This window comes from Lactuca virosa, chromosome 6 (genome assembly GCF_052849685.1).
Source record: "Lactuca virosa cultivar CGN04683 chromosome 6, Lactuca_virosa_CGN04683_v6, whole genome shotgun sequence".
Lineage (NCBI taxonomy): Eukaryota > Viridiplantae > Streptophyta > Magnoliopsida > Asterales > Asteraceae > Lactuca > Lactuca virosa.
This window is the reverse complement of record NC_136431.1, coordinates 114,743,159-114,759,238: the sequence shown is the minus strand read 5'-3', so window position 1 is coordinate 114,759,238 and position 16,080 is coordinate 114,743,159. Positions and strand designations below refer to the sequence as shown.

At 35.2% G+C, this 16,080-nt stretch overlaps 1 protein-coding gene across 2 annotated transcripts; it reads left to right on the top strand.

Annotated features, from left to right (window-relative positions):
• Positions 1-4,062: 4,062 nt before the first annotated feature.
• On the top strand, positions 4,063-6,092 carry LOC145119454 (uncharacterized). Of its 2 annotated transcripts, none has more exons than XM_079055119.1 (2): positions 4,063-4,296; positions 4,470-6,092. In XM_079055119.1, the coding sequence occupies exon 2, from the start codon at positions 4,522-4,524 to the stop codon at positions 5,791-5,793; it is 1,272 nt and encodes a 423-aa protein (XP_078911245.1). In that variant the 5' UTR covers positions 4,063-4,296; positions 4,470-4,521; the 3' UTR covers positions 5,794-6,092. The 2 variants fall into 2 exon arrangements, with proteins under 2 accessions (XP_078911245.1, XP_078911244.1); XM_079055118.1 differs by having other exon boundaries at positions 4,064-4,296; positions 4,515-6,092.
• The last annotated feature ends 9,988 nt before the right edge of the window (positions 6,093-16,080 follow it).

Below are 16,080 nucleotides of genomic sequence, written 5' to 3'. Positions count from 1 at the left end.
TTTATTAGTGAAGATAACAATAAACATCGTCATTGACCTTACCATATCTAATTAAAAACTTCTAGTAATCGTTTTTCTCAAACCATAATTGATAACCATTAGTAACGCTATATTATTTTGTGATATTGCTATTCTAATCGATAAAAAATCTATGCAAGTAAAATTTAGTTTTAGAAAAATGATTACTAAAAGTTTAGATTTAATAATGATTACTTTGGATTATTGGTTTCCATTTTAAGTCATTTTACATATAAAAAGGATAAATTATAAAAATGGTCCCTATGATTTGATGTAATTTATGCATTTGGTCCCTAACATCTTTTTTAACTCGGTCCATCCTTATAGTTTTATTTTGTTGCGAATTTTGTCCTTACCATACCTGAATCGACTAATATACCATTTCTTATTAATTTTAGCTTTTTTTATTAGTATTAGTATTTTAATGATATTTTAAGATAAATGTCCCCTACAACACCCATGACCGTCCCCACTCCTTTCTATGTTACAAAACGTAGCTCCGACACTACCTCCGTCAACACCACCGATCATCCCTTTCAACCAAATCAAATGAAACCAAAACCATAATAAATTTGAAATTAAAATCAAAACCAAACAAAATCCTAAAGAACAATAATAACTACATGTACTCCATTCGTTTTTTTTTAAATTGAACTGAATGTAAGAACTATAGCTTCGTCTGTTCCCATAATGAAGGGGGTCTTCGTTGTTTTGGCATTACAATCGTTTTTACTAAAATTAAAATCAAAACCAAATAAAAACCCCAAACAACAAATCGTTTTTACTGTTTGATGAATTACAATCATTCCTCAAATGAAGACAAAACTACGAAAATGGTCCTTATGGTTTGCAAAACTTGCATGAATGGTCATTTTTATTGAAGCCGTCAAGTTTCATCCGTTAGGGACTGAATTCGTAAGGGCATTTTCTTCCTTTCATGTATAAGATGGATTGAATTCGTGACATTTAGTAAACCATACGGACCATTTTTGTAATTCATCTTAAAATAATACAAATGCTAGAAAATAAGAGGAGAATTCAAACTCAAAGGCTTAGCCAACTAGGTTAGAACCAAACTTGTTTTATATTTCCGAAAACTAATTAATATTATCTAAAAGTCGTAAATACATTATTAATAAAAAAATTTAAAAAACATATTTTTACAAAAAAAACTTTTTTTAATAAAACAAGATATATTTTTAGCGTAACGTAAAAAATATATTTTTTACAAAACAATTTATATGTTTTTTTACATATTTGTTTGATGTAAAATATAATTTCTATGTATTTAAAAAAACTACATTTTCGTATAATACGTTATTACATTGTTATGATCCTATGTTTTCATAAAGAAATAATTTTTTTTTCTTTTTTTTGCTTTCTCATAGAAAAAAAATGTTTTTTTACGTATTTATTTTATGTAAAATATGTTTTTATATATTTAAAAAATACGTTTTCGTATAATATGTTATTACATTGTTATAATTCAAAAATATACTTTTAAAAACATAAAAAACGCACTAACATATTATATAAAAACATATTTTTTTAAATACATAAAAAAATACGTTTTCGTATATTATATTATTACATTGTTATGATCCTAAAAGATATTTTCATGTTTTCATAAAAAAAAGGTTTTTTTTTTGCCTTCACGTAAAAAATAATTTTTTTTACGTATTTATTTTATGTAAAATATGTTTTTTTTACGTATTTTAAAAATACGTTTTCGTATAATATGTTATTACTTTGTTATAATCCAACACTAAAGACGTTAAAAGTATATTTTAGGTTATAACAATGTAATAACATACGATTGACAATTTTCGACACGACCTGCGACACGACATGACATAAATGAGTTTGTGTTGAGTTTTTCAACCCGCCAACCCACCAACCCGGTAATCCGTTTATTAAATAGGTCATATATGAGTTTCTAAAAATTAAATGGGTTGACCTGCCAACCTGTTTATAGTTTTAATAAAAAAAATTATATTATTTTTAAATGTATCAAATATTAATATTTAATAAGTATTATATACCACTGATTCATAATTCATTCACCATTTGACATTTTAACTCGTGCAGGTGGTCGTAACGACGTAACCTGTAAGGCTCAAAGACTGTAACCATTTTGCTCATTTGCCCTAAAATCTAAATAATCTCAAAATCAAATCCGCAAATCGCGTAACTTCCACTTCCAAACTTCCAGTCTACCGGTGACTCGGTCACTTACTCTCCCCTCTGGGATCGAAATCAAGTATCGAAATCAAATCCGCGAACCTAAAATTACATCAACCATCAAGAATTTATCCATGTTTAATTATCAATTTTATTTATGGAATCAGATCCACGAACCCGCCAACCTGTGAAACCGTAAAAATAAATGGGTTGGCGGGTCATATATGGGTTTATGTTCCAAACCCGCCAACCCATGACCCGCCAACCTGCGACCTGTATAATAAAATGGGTCGTGTTCGGGTTGACATATTTTGACCCGCCAACCCGAACACGACACGATTGTCATGCCTATAATAACATATTATACGAAATGTGTTTTTTAAATACATAAAAAAACATATTTTACATAAAATATATACATAAAAAAACTTTTTTTTCTATATGAAAGGAAAAAAAAATTTGTTTTTATGAAAACGTGAAAATATGTTTTATGATCATAAGAATGTAATAACATATTATACGAAAGCGTATTTTTTTCTAAATACATAAAAAAATTCATTTTACGTAAAACAAATACGTAAAAAAACATATAAATTGTTTGTAATTTTTTTACAATATGTTAAAAATATATATTGTTTAACTAAAAAAAGTTTTTTTTTTTTTTTTTTTTTTTTTTTTTTTTTTTTTTTTTGTAAAATTATGTTTTTTAATTAATGTATTTACGATTTTAGATAATATTAATTAGTTTTCGGAAATATAAAAAAAGTTTGGCTGTAGCCTAATTGGCTAAGACTTTGGCTGATTAAGGAAAGGGGGAGGAGGTCCCAAGTTCGAAACCTCCTCCGCATGCATGTTTTGCAAACCACAAGGACCATCTACATAAAAAAAAAACAGGGACTAAGTTTGTGACCTTTAGTAACCACATGATCTATTTTTGTAGTTTTGTCTCAAATTAAAGAAAACCAAGCAAAACCAAACCAAAATAAAAGCTTGAAAGCTTCGTCTTCTCCGATTAGCTTAATCTTCTCTGACAAGCATGGTGCTTGTCACAGAAAAAAAAGACTTAAAGAAAACATAGCCGCCACTTATGGTGTTGTTAAGAGAGTTGTACCTTCTGAAGATCAAGGAGAGAGATTGATTGAGGTAGTGTCGATGTTCTCCGACGACTTCTTGCTCGAGTGTTGTGGTGATAATTGACTCACGTACTCTTGAAGGCGGTGTTGTGCTGATCAACAATAAGAGTCGGTAGAAAGGAGGCAACGACGACGATACGGTGGTATATGATCTTTGGAGATGTCGATGGGTTGGTTTAGCATCAAAATTTGACCACTTGGATGAAGGGAGTGCGTACAGAGTTGGTATGGATGTATGGTGGGGTGGGGAACAATGGTTCAAGGAGGGCGGCAATGCTTTAGTAAGGGAGGGTGACAATCTAGTTCTCGCTGATTTAGGGTTTAGTGTTAGAGAAGAGAGATAGAGTGATATAGACAGTGACTTTAGGTGGGTCGGAAAGGGGGGGGGGTTGTGTGTTTATTTTTTAAAATTCGAAATGATAAAAATAAAAAAAAATTAAAAAAGAAATATATAATGATATAATAGTCATTTTATTTTTTATAAGTATTCAACACACAACAAAATAAAAATCGTAGCCGTGTTAAAGAAAGATTAAATAACAAACACATAAATTAATCCAAACTATATTAGATTATTCGTATAACATGTTGTAAAGGAAGCTTAAACTTCTAGTTATCTTGGGCTCACTAGTCAGTTTAACGGGCTGGCCTGATGTGCATGCGAGTAGGCCTGATGTTGGGCTAGTGTATGCTGATCAGTTGAGGTCGTAACTCGTAAGTGGTAACGTTTACCTGATTTCTGCCTTCCATCTTTTTCTTCAGAAACAATAACGACCCACCACCACTGTCGTCTTTCCCAAACCCTAGATCAAAATAACGTTGCTGCTACCACCGCCTTCACCACCATTGTTTACACCTACCAAAACACCGTTTCCTCACCACTTGTATCACCGATCATCTTCTTTCCAAGCCCACACCACTCTCCGGCAACGAACCTTAAACCTCATTTCGAAGAATAAAATAGGTCAGATTTGTGTTTCTCGTCGCTCACAATTTATTTTTTGATTCTTGAAGGATTTTGCTCTAAGTTTTTTTGATTTGAGTAAGGTTTTTATAACTTCACTGAATTTTGCTCTAAGTCTTTTAATTGTAGTTGTTTCTTTATGTGGTATACTTTGTATATTACGACATTTTCAGCCTAGTTCATAAAAACGAGGATTGTAAGGTTGTTTTATGTATTAGGGGGGTCATGAAGACTGTTAAAAGCATCTATAAATTGGGTCAAATTGTTGAGCTTAAGCAAGAAATCGAGATCTTAAAACAGAAGCAGCTTACTGAGGACGATTTGATTGAAAATCTAGACATTAGAATTTCCAAGCTTAAAAAGGAAAACTCTCAAAAGTCAAAACAAATTTCTGATTTACAGCTCAATCTCGGCGCTCTCACTGCCGGATTCTTTGACTTGGAAAACAAATTAATCAGTGAATTTGGCGACAAGTTCAAAACATCTGCATTTAACGACAAGTTCAAAACATCTGCTACTGAGGCTTCTCAAGACAATATATCTCCAAGTGTACCTGCTCCAGCTTGTCAAGATGTTTCTCACCAAACCAGTAGAACTCGCATTGTTGATTGTTTTGATAAAGAATCTGCTTCAGCTGATCCCAGATTAATTATGAAACAAGCTCAGAGACAAGTCAAATCTCAAGGAAAAGGAAAATTACTCTTCATGAAAAATTCCGATAAAAACATCCGAGGAGATCGCCCGCAACTGAGTGTCACTGAGCTTGACAGAAAGAGGTTCAAAACCAAGTACGGAGATCGAACAAGAATAAAGGTGTGGGGATTTTATGCCGAGAAGAACATCTGGGTGATTAAAAGGAATAGTGGAAATGTGGAGTATTATAAGCATCACAATGATTTTTGCTCTTGGACCAAAATAGATTTTACAGAACTATCTGATGCTCCTTTCCACAACCCATCGAATGATCCTCGAGGGACTAATTTTAAGCTCTTCTTGGAAAACCAAGTGAAGAGAAAATTCGATGGGATGAAAACTGCAGAATCTTTTGTCAAGAAAACAAAGGGCGTATTTAATCCCAGCTCCAACCGTACCATAAAAAATGTGATGTGGCCTCCTGCCAAACAAATGAAACAAAATCCTATTATTCAACAGTTACCTGACGGGCCTCCTATCGAACAAATGAAAGAAATTCCTATTATTCAACGGTTACCTGACGGGTCACTGCAGAATATGGAATACTGGGTATTTGATGAGGCCACAGCCACCGTTGTCATCGAGCTCCCGACTCGGGGGATTCGTCTTCTTGAAGCAAAGGATCTTCTTCAGTTCGGTGAGCGGGATATCCGTACTTTGGCGAGACATCAAATTGTGGTCAATGATGATATTCAGGAGATCGCCGCTAAAGAATTCACTGGAATGGTTGGTGAAATTATCAACAAGAAGATGTGGCTAGGTGCCTTGGGAAGGTCAAATGTGTTGGTTGTCTATAGGTCATGAGCTTAACAAACTAAGGGGGAGATTGTTAGGACATATTTATGTTGGTTTGTGCTAGACTTTTATGTTTTATAAGCATTTCTTGTTTTGTTTAGGGCTTGATTTGAGTTTTCGGTGGGGTGGACCGAAAACGTTCCGTTTTCGGTCCTATGGCGTTTTCAGTTGGAAATTAGGTTGCTGTTTGTGTTCCCTATAAATAGGAGACTTAGATGATCGATTTTGGGTTAGCTATTTTCGGTCATTGCTGTGTGTAAGATCCTTTGTACCTGAGGTTAATATATAATCGTGTGCATTTGGATCGATATTGCTTCTTCTTCTTCTTGATTCATTCTGATTTGATTCATTGATATTGTTTGATCACTAGTTGGTTCATTATTTAGGGACTTACAGTTTATGTTGCCAAAAATTTTGTTAACATTTTTATTTAAAGAGCCGTAAGTTGTATGTTGTATTGATATCACGTAATAGGGTTACATAGACATATATATAATATTAACAATTACATATAAGTACCCTCTAGTCTATATTATTGTAATTTTGTCTAATACGCCCCCGCAAGCTAAGGACGGGGAACGACCTGCAGCTTCGATCGAAGAGATACAAATCTTGGAGTTGGCAGCGGCTTTGTGAAGATATGAGCTATTTGATCATGCGTTGATATGTGTTGAACTCGTAGTTCTCCTTTAGTAACCTTTTCTCTAACAAAGTGAAAATCAACCTCCATATGTTTCGTACGAGCATGAAAGACTGGATTAGCAGAAAGGTAGGTTGCACCAAGATTGCCACACCACAAAACGGGAGATGAGAGACTATTAACACTAAGTTCACGAAGAAGAGCTTGAAGCCAAGTGAGCTCAGCAACCGTGTCAGCTAGGGCTTTGTATTCGGATTCTGTGGAAGATCGGGAAACAATACGTTGTTTTCGTGCGGTCCAAGAGATTAGGTTGGAACCAATATATATAGCAAATCCCCCCGTGGACCGACGGTCATCTGGGTCACCAGCCCAGTCAGCATCCGAGAAAGCAGTCAAATTGTCGGTTCCCTGCCAGTGAGAGTCAGTAAAAGCCTGTAATCGGGTGTTGGAGATTTGGCGAATTAACATGCCATAAGCAACAATGCCATGAAGATAGCGAAGAATGCGTTTGACAGCGAACCAATGATTATCAGTTGGAGCATGCATGAACTGACACACCTTGTTAACTGCAAATGTGATATCGGGCCTGGACAATGTAACATATTGAAGGGCTCTGACGACCTGGCGATACCGTACGGGATCAGAGTAGAGAGGACTGTCATTAGTTGCCAAAGGAATGGAGGTAGTCATCGGAGATGGAGTTGGTTTGGACTCTGACAGGCCAACTTTTTGTAGTAGTTCCATAATGTATTTTCGTTGAAAGAGGATGATGTCAGAACCCCGGGGAACAATTTCAATGCCCAAAAATATGAGAGATTGCCGAGATCTTTAATGGCAAATGTGACACTGAGTTGTGTAATAATTTTGTTGATGACATCACTGTTGTTACCCGTGATGATGATATCATCAACATAAATTAACATGTAAATAGTGATGCCGGTGTGGGAGTAAATGAACAAAGAAGGATCGGTTTTGGAGCCTTTGAATCCGAGAAGGTGAAGAGCTTGTGTAAGTCGTTGAAACCAAGCTCGAGGAGCCTGCTTAAGACCATATATCGATTTGTGAAGCAGACATACATGGTTCAGATGCTTTGGGTCAATGAAGCTTGGTGGTTGCTTCATGTACACAGTTTCAGTGAGTGTGCCATGCAGAAAGGCATTCTGAACATCAAGCTGTCGAAGGGACCATTTTTGGGTAATGGCAAGAGAGAGTAGCACTCTAATGGTTGTAGATTTAACCACGGGCCTGAAAGTCTCGTGATAATCGATGCCCGGTTGTTGACGAAAATCTTTTGCAAAAAGTCTTGCTTTGTAGCGAGTGACAGCTCCATCCTTGTCTCGCTTTAACCTGTAAACCCACTTGCAATCAATAATGTTAGTATTGGGTACCGGAGGTACCAGTGACCAAGTGCCATTGTTTTGTAATGCAGAGTACTCGTCTTCCATGGCTTTGCGCCATTCAGGAGATTCATTGGCAATAGAGAAGGATGTTGGTTCAGTAATGGAGGTGGTGGTGTGATGAGCACTCGGTTGAAAGGGAACCTTTTGTTTCGGGTTTTGGCGAAGGTGGGAGGGACGAGTACGGGGTGTAGGTGCTGATGTAGATTTAGGTGAGGTTGTAGGTGATGATGTAGGTGATGGTGAGGGTGAAGGTGGTGACGGTTGGGAGATAGGAACTGTGGATGGATGGGGTGAACTCGAGGGTTGAGTGGCGGGTGGGTGAGATGTAATATGATTCTTGGCAAGAGGAAAAGAAGATTCATCGAAGTAGACATGACGAGCTATATAAATCCGATCGGAAGATAAGTCAAGGCATCTGTAGCCATGATGAAATGAGTTGTATCCAAGAAAGAGACAAGGAGTAGATCGAAAATCCATTTTGTGAGGATTATAGGGTCGTAGGTAAGGAAAGCACAAACAACCAAAGACTCGAAGGAACGAGTAATCAGGTGGGCGTTTAAAAACATGTTGGAATGGAGACTCGTTGTGGGATGTGCGAGAAGGCATCCTATTGATGAGGTAAACAGCTGTTTCAAAGGCAAAATGTCAAAAGCGTTGAGGAGTGTTTGATTGAGCCATTAAGGTAAGACCTGTCTCGACGACATGTCGGTGTCGTCGCTCAACAAAACCATTTTGAGCACTAGTATGGGGGCATGATCGTTGATGAACAATGCCGAGTGATGTAAGGAAGGAGGACGTGTTGCGAAATTCACCACCCCAATCAGTTTGAACTTTCTTTAGTTTTGTAGAAAATTGTCGTTCAACTGTCGTGACAAAAGTTTTGAAAAGATTGTAAACATCAGATTTTTGAGACATTGGAAAAAGCCACATATATCTAGTATGATGATCAACACACAATAAAAAGTAACGATGGCCATATGATGAAAGAACAGGAGCGGAACCCCAAACATCACAATAAACAAGATCTAATATATTATTGCTTCGAAAAGAAGAAACAGGTAAAGATAGTTTTGATGATTTGCCTAGTTGACATGAAGAACAGAAACTTGGTAAAGTTTTATTTGTAACAGGAAGCGAAAAACTAGAAATCATAAATTGAAAGAGACGTTGGTGTGGATGCCCGAGTCGTCTATGCCAAGTTGTGGAAGATGCACGAGTTGCAGAAAAAACTTGGTGATGAGTGGATCGAAGTTGTGGCAGACGAAGGGAATAGAGACCTTGCTCACTGGGGCCCGTGAGAAGTATAGTGCGTGTAAGCTCGTCCTTAACAACAAAAAAAGTAGAGTGAAATTCAAAGAAAACATTATTGTCAATGCAAAATTGTTGAACAGAAAGTAGATGTTTTGTGATGTTGGGTACGTGAAGAATTTTTGAGAGATGAAACGTTTTATTTGGTGAGTGAAAGCGAGATGAACCAATATGAAGAATATGGAGTCCCTTACCATCACCGACATGGAGGTTGTCATGGCCATGATATGCGCGGTTGTCATCCATGCTTGCTAGATCCGGCGTGACATGGCTGTTGGCACCGGTATCGGGATACCAAGTGGCTGATGTGGAGGGTATGGAGGCGGAGCTGTCAACAAAGTTGGATGTGGGCCTGTTGCGGATTGTGGAGGGATCACGGTTGGGGCACTGAGATGGTAAGTGACCAATACCACAACAGTTGCATGCGCCAAGAACAATATTCTGGTTGGAGGCCCTGCTGAAGGAGCGAGTACTATCACCACGATTGTTGTTACTACGGCTGTTGTTGGTGCCACGGTAAGAGCCACGTTGCCCTCTGTTGTTTCCACGGTTGTAGGTGGGGGGCTGTCGAGAACCATATAAAGCTTGAGAGGTGGCTGGTAGTGTGCTGGAGGGCGAGATTGGTTGAAGTTGGACACCAAGAGCAGAAGCTATCGGTCCTAGTTGAGCAGCGAGAGAAGCCATCGATCATTGGTGTGTTTTGTGAGTTCTTGAGTGGCATGAAAGGCTTGAATGGAAGGCTGTCGGGATTTTGCAATCATAAAGTCATGATCACTTAACAATGCGTGAAGTTCAGTGAAGGCAGTGGGACATTGGCGGGCGGTGATGGTGGACTTGAGACCGTTGTATTCATCGCGAAGACCAGAAACAACAAGCATGGCAAGGTCTTTATCCTTGACTGGTTCACCAATGGCGGCTAGGGCATCATCATATTCTTGTGCTCGGTTAAGGTAAGCATCAGGAGTCTCATCTCCTTTCATCTCAATCCGCAAGAGTTGAGTTTTTAAAGTGTATTCTCTAGAAGATGAATGTGGTGCAAAGGCACGTTCTAGAGAGGACCACAGATCATAAGAAGTGTCACCTTGTACATGACGGAAGGCTGATTCAGAGATGGTAGAGATGATCAGCATGCGAATGTGCGCATCATTGGCGATCCAAATTGAGTAATTTGGATTGTCTCGTGGTTCTGGTTTGGGATCAGCAGCAGTGGCAGCAACAGGTGGGAGTTGTTTGGGTGGGCATGGAATTGTGCCATCCACATAATCGAACAACTTGTGTGCAAGAAGAAAAGGATGTATGATATTCTTCCAGTAGCCATAGTTGGTTGGTGTGAGGTTGAAGGCAAACTTGTGAGAGTAGTGGGATTTTTTTCATCGGTTGTGAAGCTGGCAATAAGAGCCATGATCGCTGAGAAGAATGGTGAAGAAGATCGATGCTAACCCTAGCTGTTTATTGGATTGAGTGGGGAGCAAGAATCTTTCGGCTCTGATACCATAAAGAGCCGTAAGTTGTATGTTGTATTGATATCACGTAATAAGGTTACATAGACATATATATAATATTAACAATTACATATAAGTACCCTCTGGTCTATATTATTGTAATTTTGTCTAATATCATTCGATAAATTTGATTTTGTTTGATGATGATGGTGTTGGATTTCTTGTGGTTTTTCTTGCTTTATCCCTTTTTATATGGTGTTAACACTCTTCTTTTTCTACATAATTGTTGGAGTCGTTGAGATTGAGAAAACATCGACTGTCGAATGACATCATGTGGTCGACGCAGTGCGAAGTTTTTCTTTGTTTCGAAGGTGGCTATTGTGAAGAGGTGTTGGTTGCTTGTCAAACAGTATTCAATACTCGTCTAGTACTCATTTAGAGCCTTCTTGAAGACTATATCATTACTTTCCCTGCCTTTTCGGGACAACGATAAATTGTTGTAGATGCCAATAACGTTGACATTTTGTGTTCAAATCCTTCCGCTTTGTATTAATTTGTTGTTCCAATTCATTCAATAGTATAAAGATGGTAAGAACGGGATGTCGAACACTTGTGAACGAGTATGATTCCAATTAAAAATATCCACTATTAATTAAACTAGAAAATAATAGTAAAATAGGGTTTTCTGATTTTAAAGTTCAGAAACTTCTAACATCAATTGTAAACAACTTATGATGAACAAGTAATTAAACTAAATAGAATATATTAGATAACGATTTAAAAAAATATATAAATAATACTTTTGTTTAGATTTGATTCACATCATGATTTTGTTAAAAGTACAATGGATTCAATTTTGTTATTTATCGATTCTTAATATGACTAGCATCATGGTCAGACTATTAATCCTTTAATTTTAACAAATTATTAATTGTAGTGATAAGTGAACTAATATTTCTAAAAATCAGTGTTTAGTTCGAATTATGAAAGACTTGAATATTAAATTGACAACTGATAATAAGAATCAAATTTTGATATAAGAATGACCATCACATATATACTCACACATAAAAGTTACAAACTTCTCTATTTAACCCTAGGTATATACATAACCCTTTGTCATATAATCTTAATGGTCATAAAATCATATGATTTAACTATATTAAGATAAAATAATTATCTAACCTAATAATATTCGACAATAAACATTAAAGATAATGACTTTAACATATGAGGATCTTTAACAAGCAGATTAAATTCGAAATAACTGAAATCAATACATAGGTTCAACTTCATCTACTCTAAACGAAAGTAAAGGGTTTGTAGTCCATAACTAAAATAGAAAAACAACTAAAAACGAAGAGAACTTTCCTAGACATTATTAGAAAAAGAAAATCGAATGGTTAGTTGTGTATCGTCTCTCGATCTTTTCAAATCTTGCTCCAATAACGATCTCTGGTCTCCAAAGGGTTTTTGAAGGCTATTTGGTAGTTATGTTCGAAGAAAACTTGTTGCATACTTGAGAGAATGAAAGAATGTCATATTTATAGAGTTTCCAAAAATTACACCACCGCAACATGGTGAAGGTATAACTATGCCGACGTCTTTGAGCATATGACTTACTGTATGCGAAGTTTCACCCTTGTACCTTTTTTTTTCCGACATACGTCTCTATCCCGGGTTCAAAACAACAAATCAATCATTTCATTCCAAGTATTAGCGTCCAATTATTCGGTGAATGTCTTCTTGAAGTTCTTACGTCCGTATATTCGTCGAACTTGTCAAAATAACATTTCACATCATTATTGCGTTTATATGCTCTATGGCTGTCAACTTGGATACATGCTCAAACGGATTTTCACAAATCTGTACCCTGAAACATATTAAGATCAAAATAGGTTTGGAAAAAAACATATTTCATTAGCAAAAGAAATTTTTAATAAATTTTATATCCAATACATATAAAAAGAATTATATATATATATATATATATATATATATATATATATATATATATATATATATATATATATATATATATATATAGCTTCTTTGTAGTTGGCAAGAATATGACACCAAGATGGATAATGCAACAATATACTTGATTTTAGATAAATCTAACTAACATTTGCCCATTTCTCCCCGGAGGTATCAAGCTGCACGATTAAATTTTTGTTACTGTTATTGTCATACGCTTCATACAAATTTAAGTTTCTTCTTAGGCCATGCACATTTTTTGGGTTGCTACATTCATGCATAGATTCACAACCCGATGCTATCTTGTGTGTGCCTGCGTGTGGAGGTCTGTCCACACCATCTCCTCCGTGTCCCTTCACTATGTGTTGCCATCTGTTTAACAAATAAAATAAACATTCAAAATATTTAATAAACATACTTTAAACAAAACTTATAACCAACATTTGAAAATTTAACAAATGTTATAACCAATTAGGATGTTTAATAACCGTAATCTACTGTCAATCAGAATCAACACTAGAACAATATGTCGGTACAACATCATAATCACTGTCATAGTTTTTGTTATTTATTTTTTCTTCATCTTCTAAAGCGTATATATATCATTACCGTCATCTTCATCATTAATGAAATCGTCATCATTTATAGGAGCAATATTCCACCTAGCAGTCACACTTGATTCACCCAACTTTATGTAAACTCGTATGGATATGCAAAAATGCCTAAATCGACAACCAAGATAAAATCAGTTGATTGAATGTTGTTCACGACATCTATCTCATTAACATGAATACTTGGATGATCTCAAAGTTTTCGATGATGAACATCTTCGACAACTCTCCGGTTATTGTTATTGTTTCGAGTAGGATCTTAGAGATAAACTGCTTGTTTGGTTTGTGTGGTTAAGATGTATTTTTGATCATCATACCATGTTTTACCGACATATCATTCATGACTAATATTGATAATAACCATATTGTTTTTAGTAATTAAACGTCTATTACTTAATGACGCAACTGAGTAACTGTTTAAATACTGCAACTCTATGATTTCCTCCGGTTAACAATAAAATGGTTTACCGTCGTCTTTTAATGTAACACCACTATTTTGAGTAGTGCGTCCGAGATCATGGCTACACACGACAAATCAAACACCATTTACTATGGACGCAGTGTAAGAATATGCATTAAACAGACAATATGCCAACGCCTTTAATTTGTCAGAGTATAGTATGAAGGCTTATCTTTTTCGAGATGATAAATTTGTAGGAAATATAAAGATTGTATGTTTAAATATTAATATAAATTAGTTATACATTATAAATATATAACGTATTTACTTTTTTTTTGAACTATGAAGGAAATTCCGTTTTGAAATCACTTTCAGGCGATTTTGATTCGAATTCGCTGGATGTGGGACAAAACAATTGAAATAGTTTAAAAAATATTATAACACTATCGAAAATGTAGTTAATATATCACCAAACTTACGCTTTATAGCATTTCATCTCATCCTACACGCAGTTGTTTAGTACAAACCAATGCAATGATTTTTTGTTCTCTTTACAAATTTCAGCAAATTTCTTAGTAGACATTGCTTGACATTTAGAACACAAAAAAATTGCTTGTTCAGAAGCCTATAATCCTCATTTCTATAAAGACGGATGAATTTAGTTTGCATACCCTGAAGATACATAGAGCATAATGTCAAAGCTTCGTCTGTAATGTCGAGCAATGTCCACTAAGAAAATCGTCGTGTTGTCAAAGCTTCGTTTGCAAAAAGGCAACTTTTTTGTGTTCTCATCACAATGTTGAACAATGTCTACTAAGAAAATCGTTGAACTTTGTAAAGCTACCAAACAATAATTGCATTGGTTTGTACTAAACAATTGCAATGATGATGATATGAAATGCTACAAATCATAAGTTTTGTGATCTATTAACTAAATTTTCGATAATGTTATAATATCTTTAAACTATTTTATCTGTTTTGTCCCACATCCAACGAATTCGAATTAGAATCGCCATAAATTGATTTCAAAACAGAAGTTTTTTTATGGTTCGTAAGAAAAGGTAATACCTTATATATTTATAATGTAAAATAATTTATATTATTATTTAAACATACAATCTTATATTTCCTCACAGATTTATTGTCTCCAAAAAATATGCCTTCGGACTATACTCTGACAAATTAAAGACGTTGGTATATGATCTGTTTAATGCATATTCTTACATTGCGTGCATAGTAAATGGTGTTTGATTTGTCGTGCGTAGCCGGTAATCTCCGACGCACTATTCAAAATAATGGTGTTGTTAGTTTGTTACATTAAGAGAATAAGATATACCATTTTATGGTTAACCGGATAAAATCATAGAGTTGCATTATTTAAATGGTTATTTAGTTGTACTCTTTCGTGGTAAATTGTTCAATGCGTCTTTAAGTAATGGACGTTTAATTACTAAAAAGAATATGGTTATTATTAATATCAGTCATGAATGATATGTCGGTAAAACATGGTATGATGATCAACAATACATCTTAGCCACAAAAATTAAACAAACGGTTTATCTCCAAGATCCTACTCGAAACAATAACAATAATTGTAGAGTTGTGGAAGATCTTCATCATCGAAAACTTTGGGATCATCCATGTATCGATGTTAATGAGATAGATGTCGTGAACGACACTCGATCAACTGATTTTACCTTGGTTATCGGCTTAGGTACCTTTGCCTACGTAGACGACTTTAGGTGAAGTTGGTGAATCAAGTGTGACTGCTAGGAGACATGTAGTAATATAAAGGATGACGATTTCATTAATGACGACGATGATGATGGTGATATGTACTCTTCAAATAATGAAGAAAAAAATAACAAAAATTAGGACATCGATGATGATGTTGTACATATATATTGTTCTATTGATGATTCTGATTGATGCTATGTTACGGTTATTCTATATTCTGATTGCTTATAATATTTGTTAAATTTTCATATGTTGCTTATAATATTTGTTAAATAGATGGTAGCACATGTGGCGAGGGGACATGGATGAGATGGCGGGGATATACCTTCATATTACGAAGTACACAAGCTAACATTGGGTTGCGAATCTTGTAAGTTACATGAAATTCTTAAGTATTTAATATATTTTTAAAGTTCTAGTTTTCAAATTATGTGTAAATATAGCAAACCCAAAGAATGTGCGTAGCCTAGGAAGGATATTAAATCTATATGAAGTGTATGGCGATAACAACAAATACCTTTAATCGTGCAACTTGATACCTCCGGGGAGACCTGTCGATTCATAGGGGATAACAGACAAATGTTAGTTACATTTATCTCAAATCAAGTATACCGTTACATTATCCATCCTGACGTTGTATTCTTGTAAACTACAAAGAAGCTATATATCATGAGTTAGAAGTAAGTATACAATACCTTTTGTATGTATTGGATATAAATTTATTAATTATTTCTTTTACTAATCAAATATGTTTTTTTTAGACCTATTTTGATCTTAATAG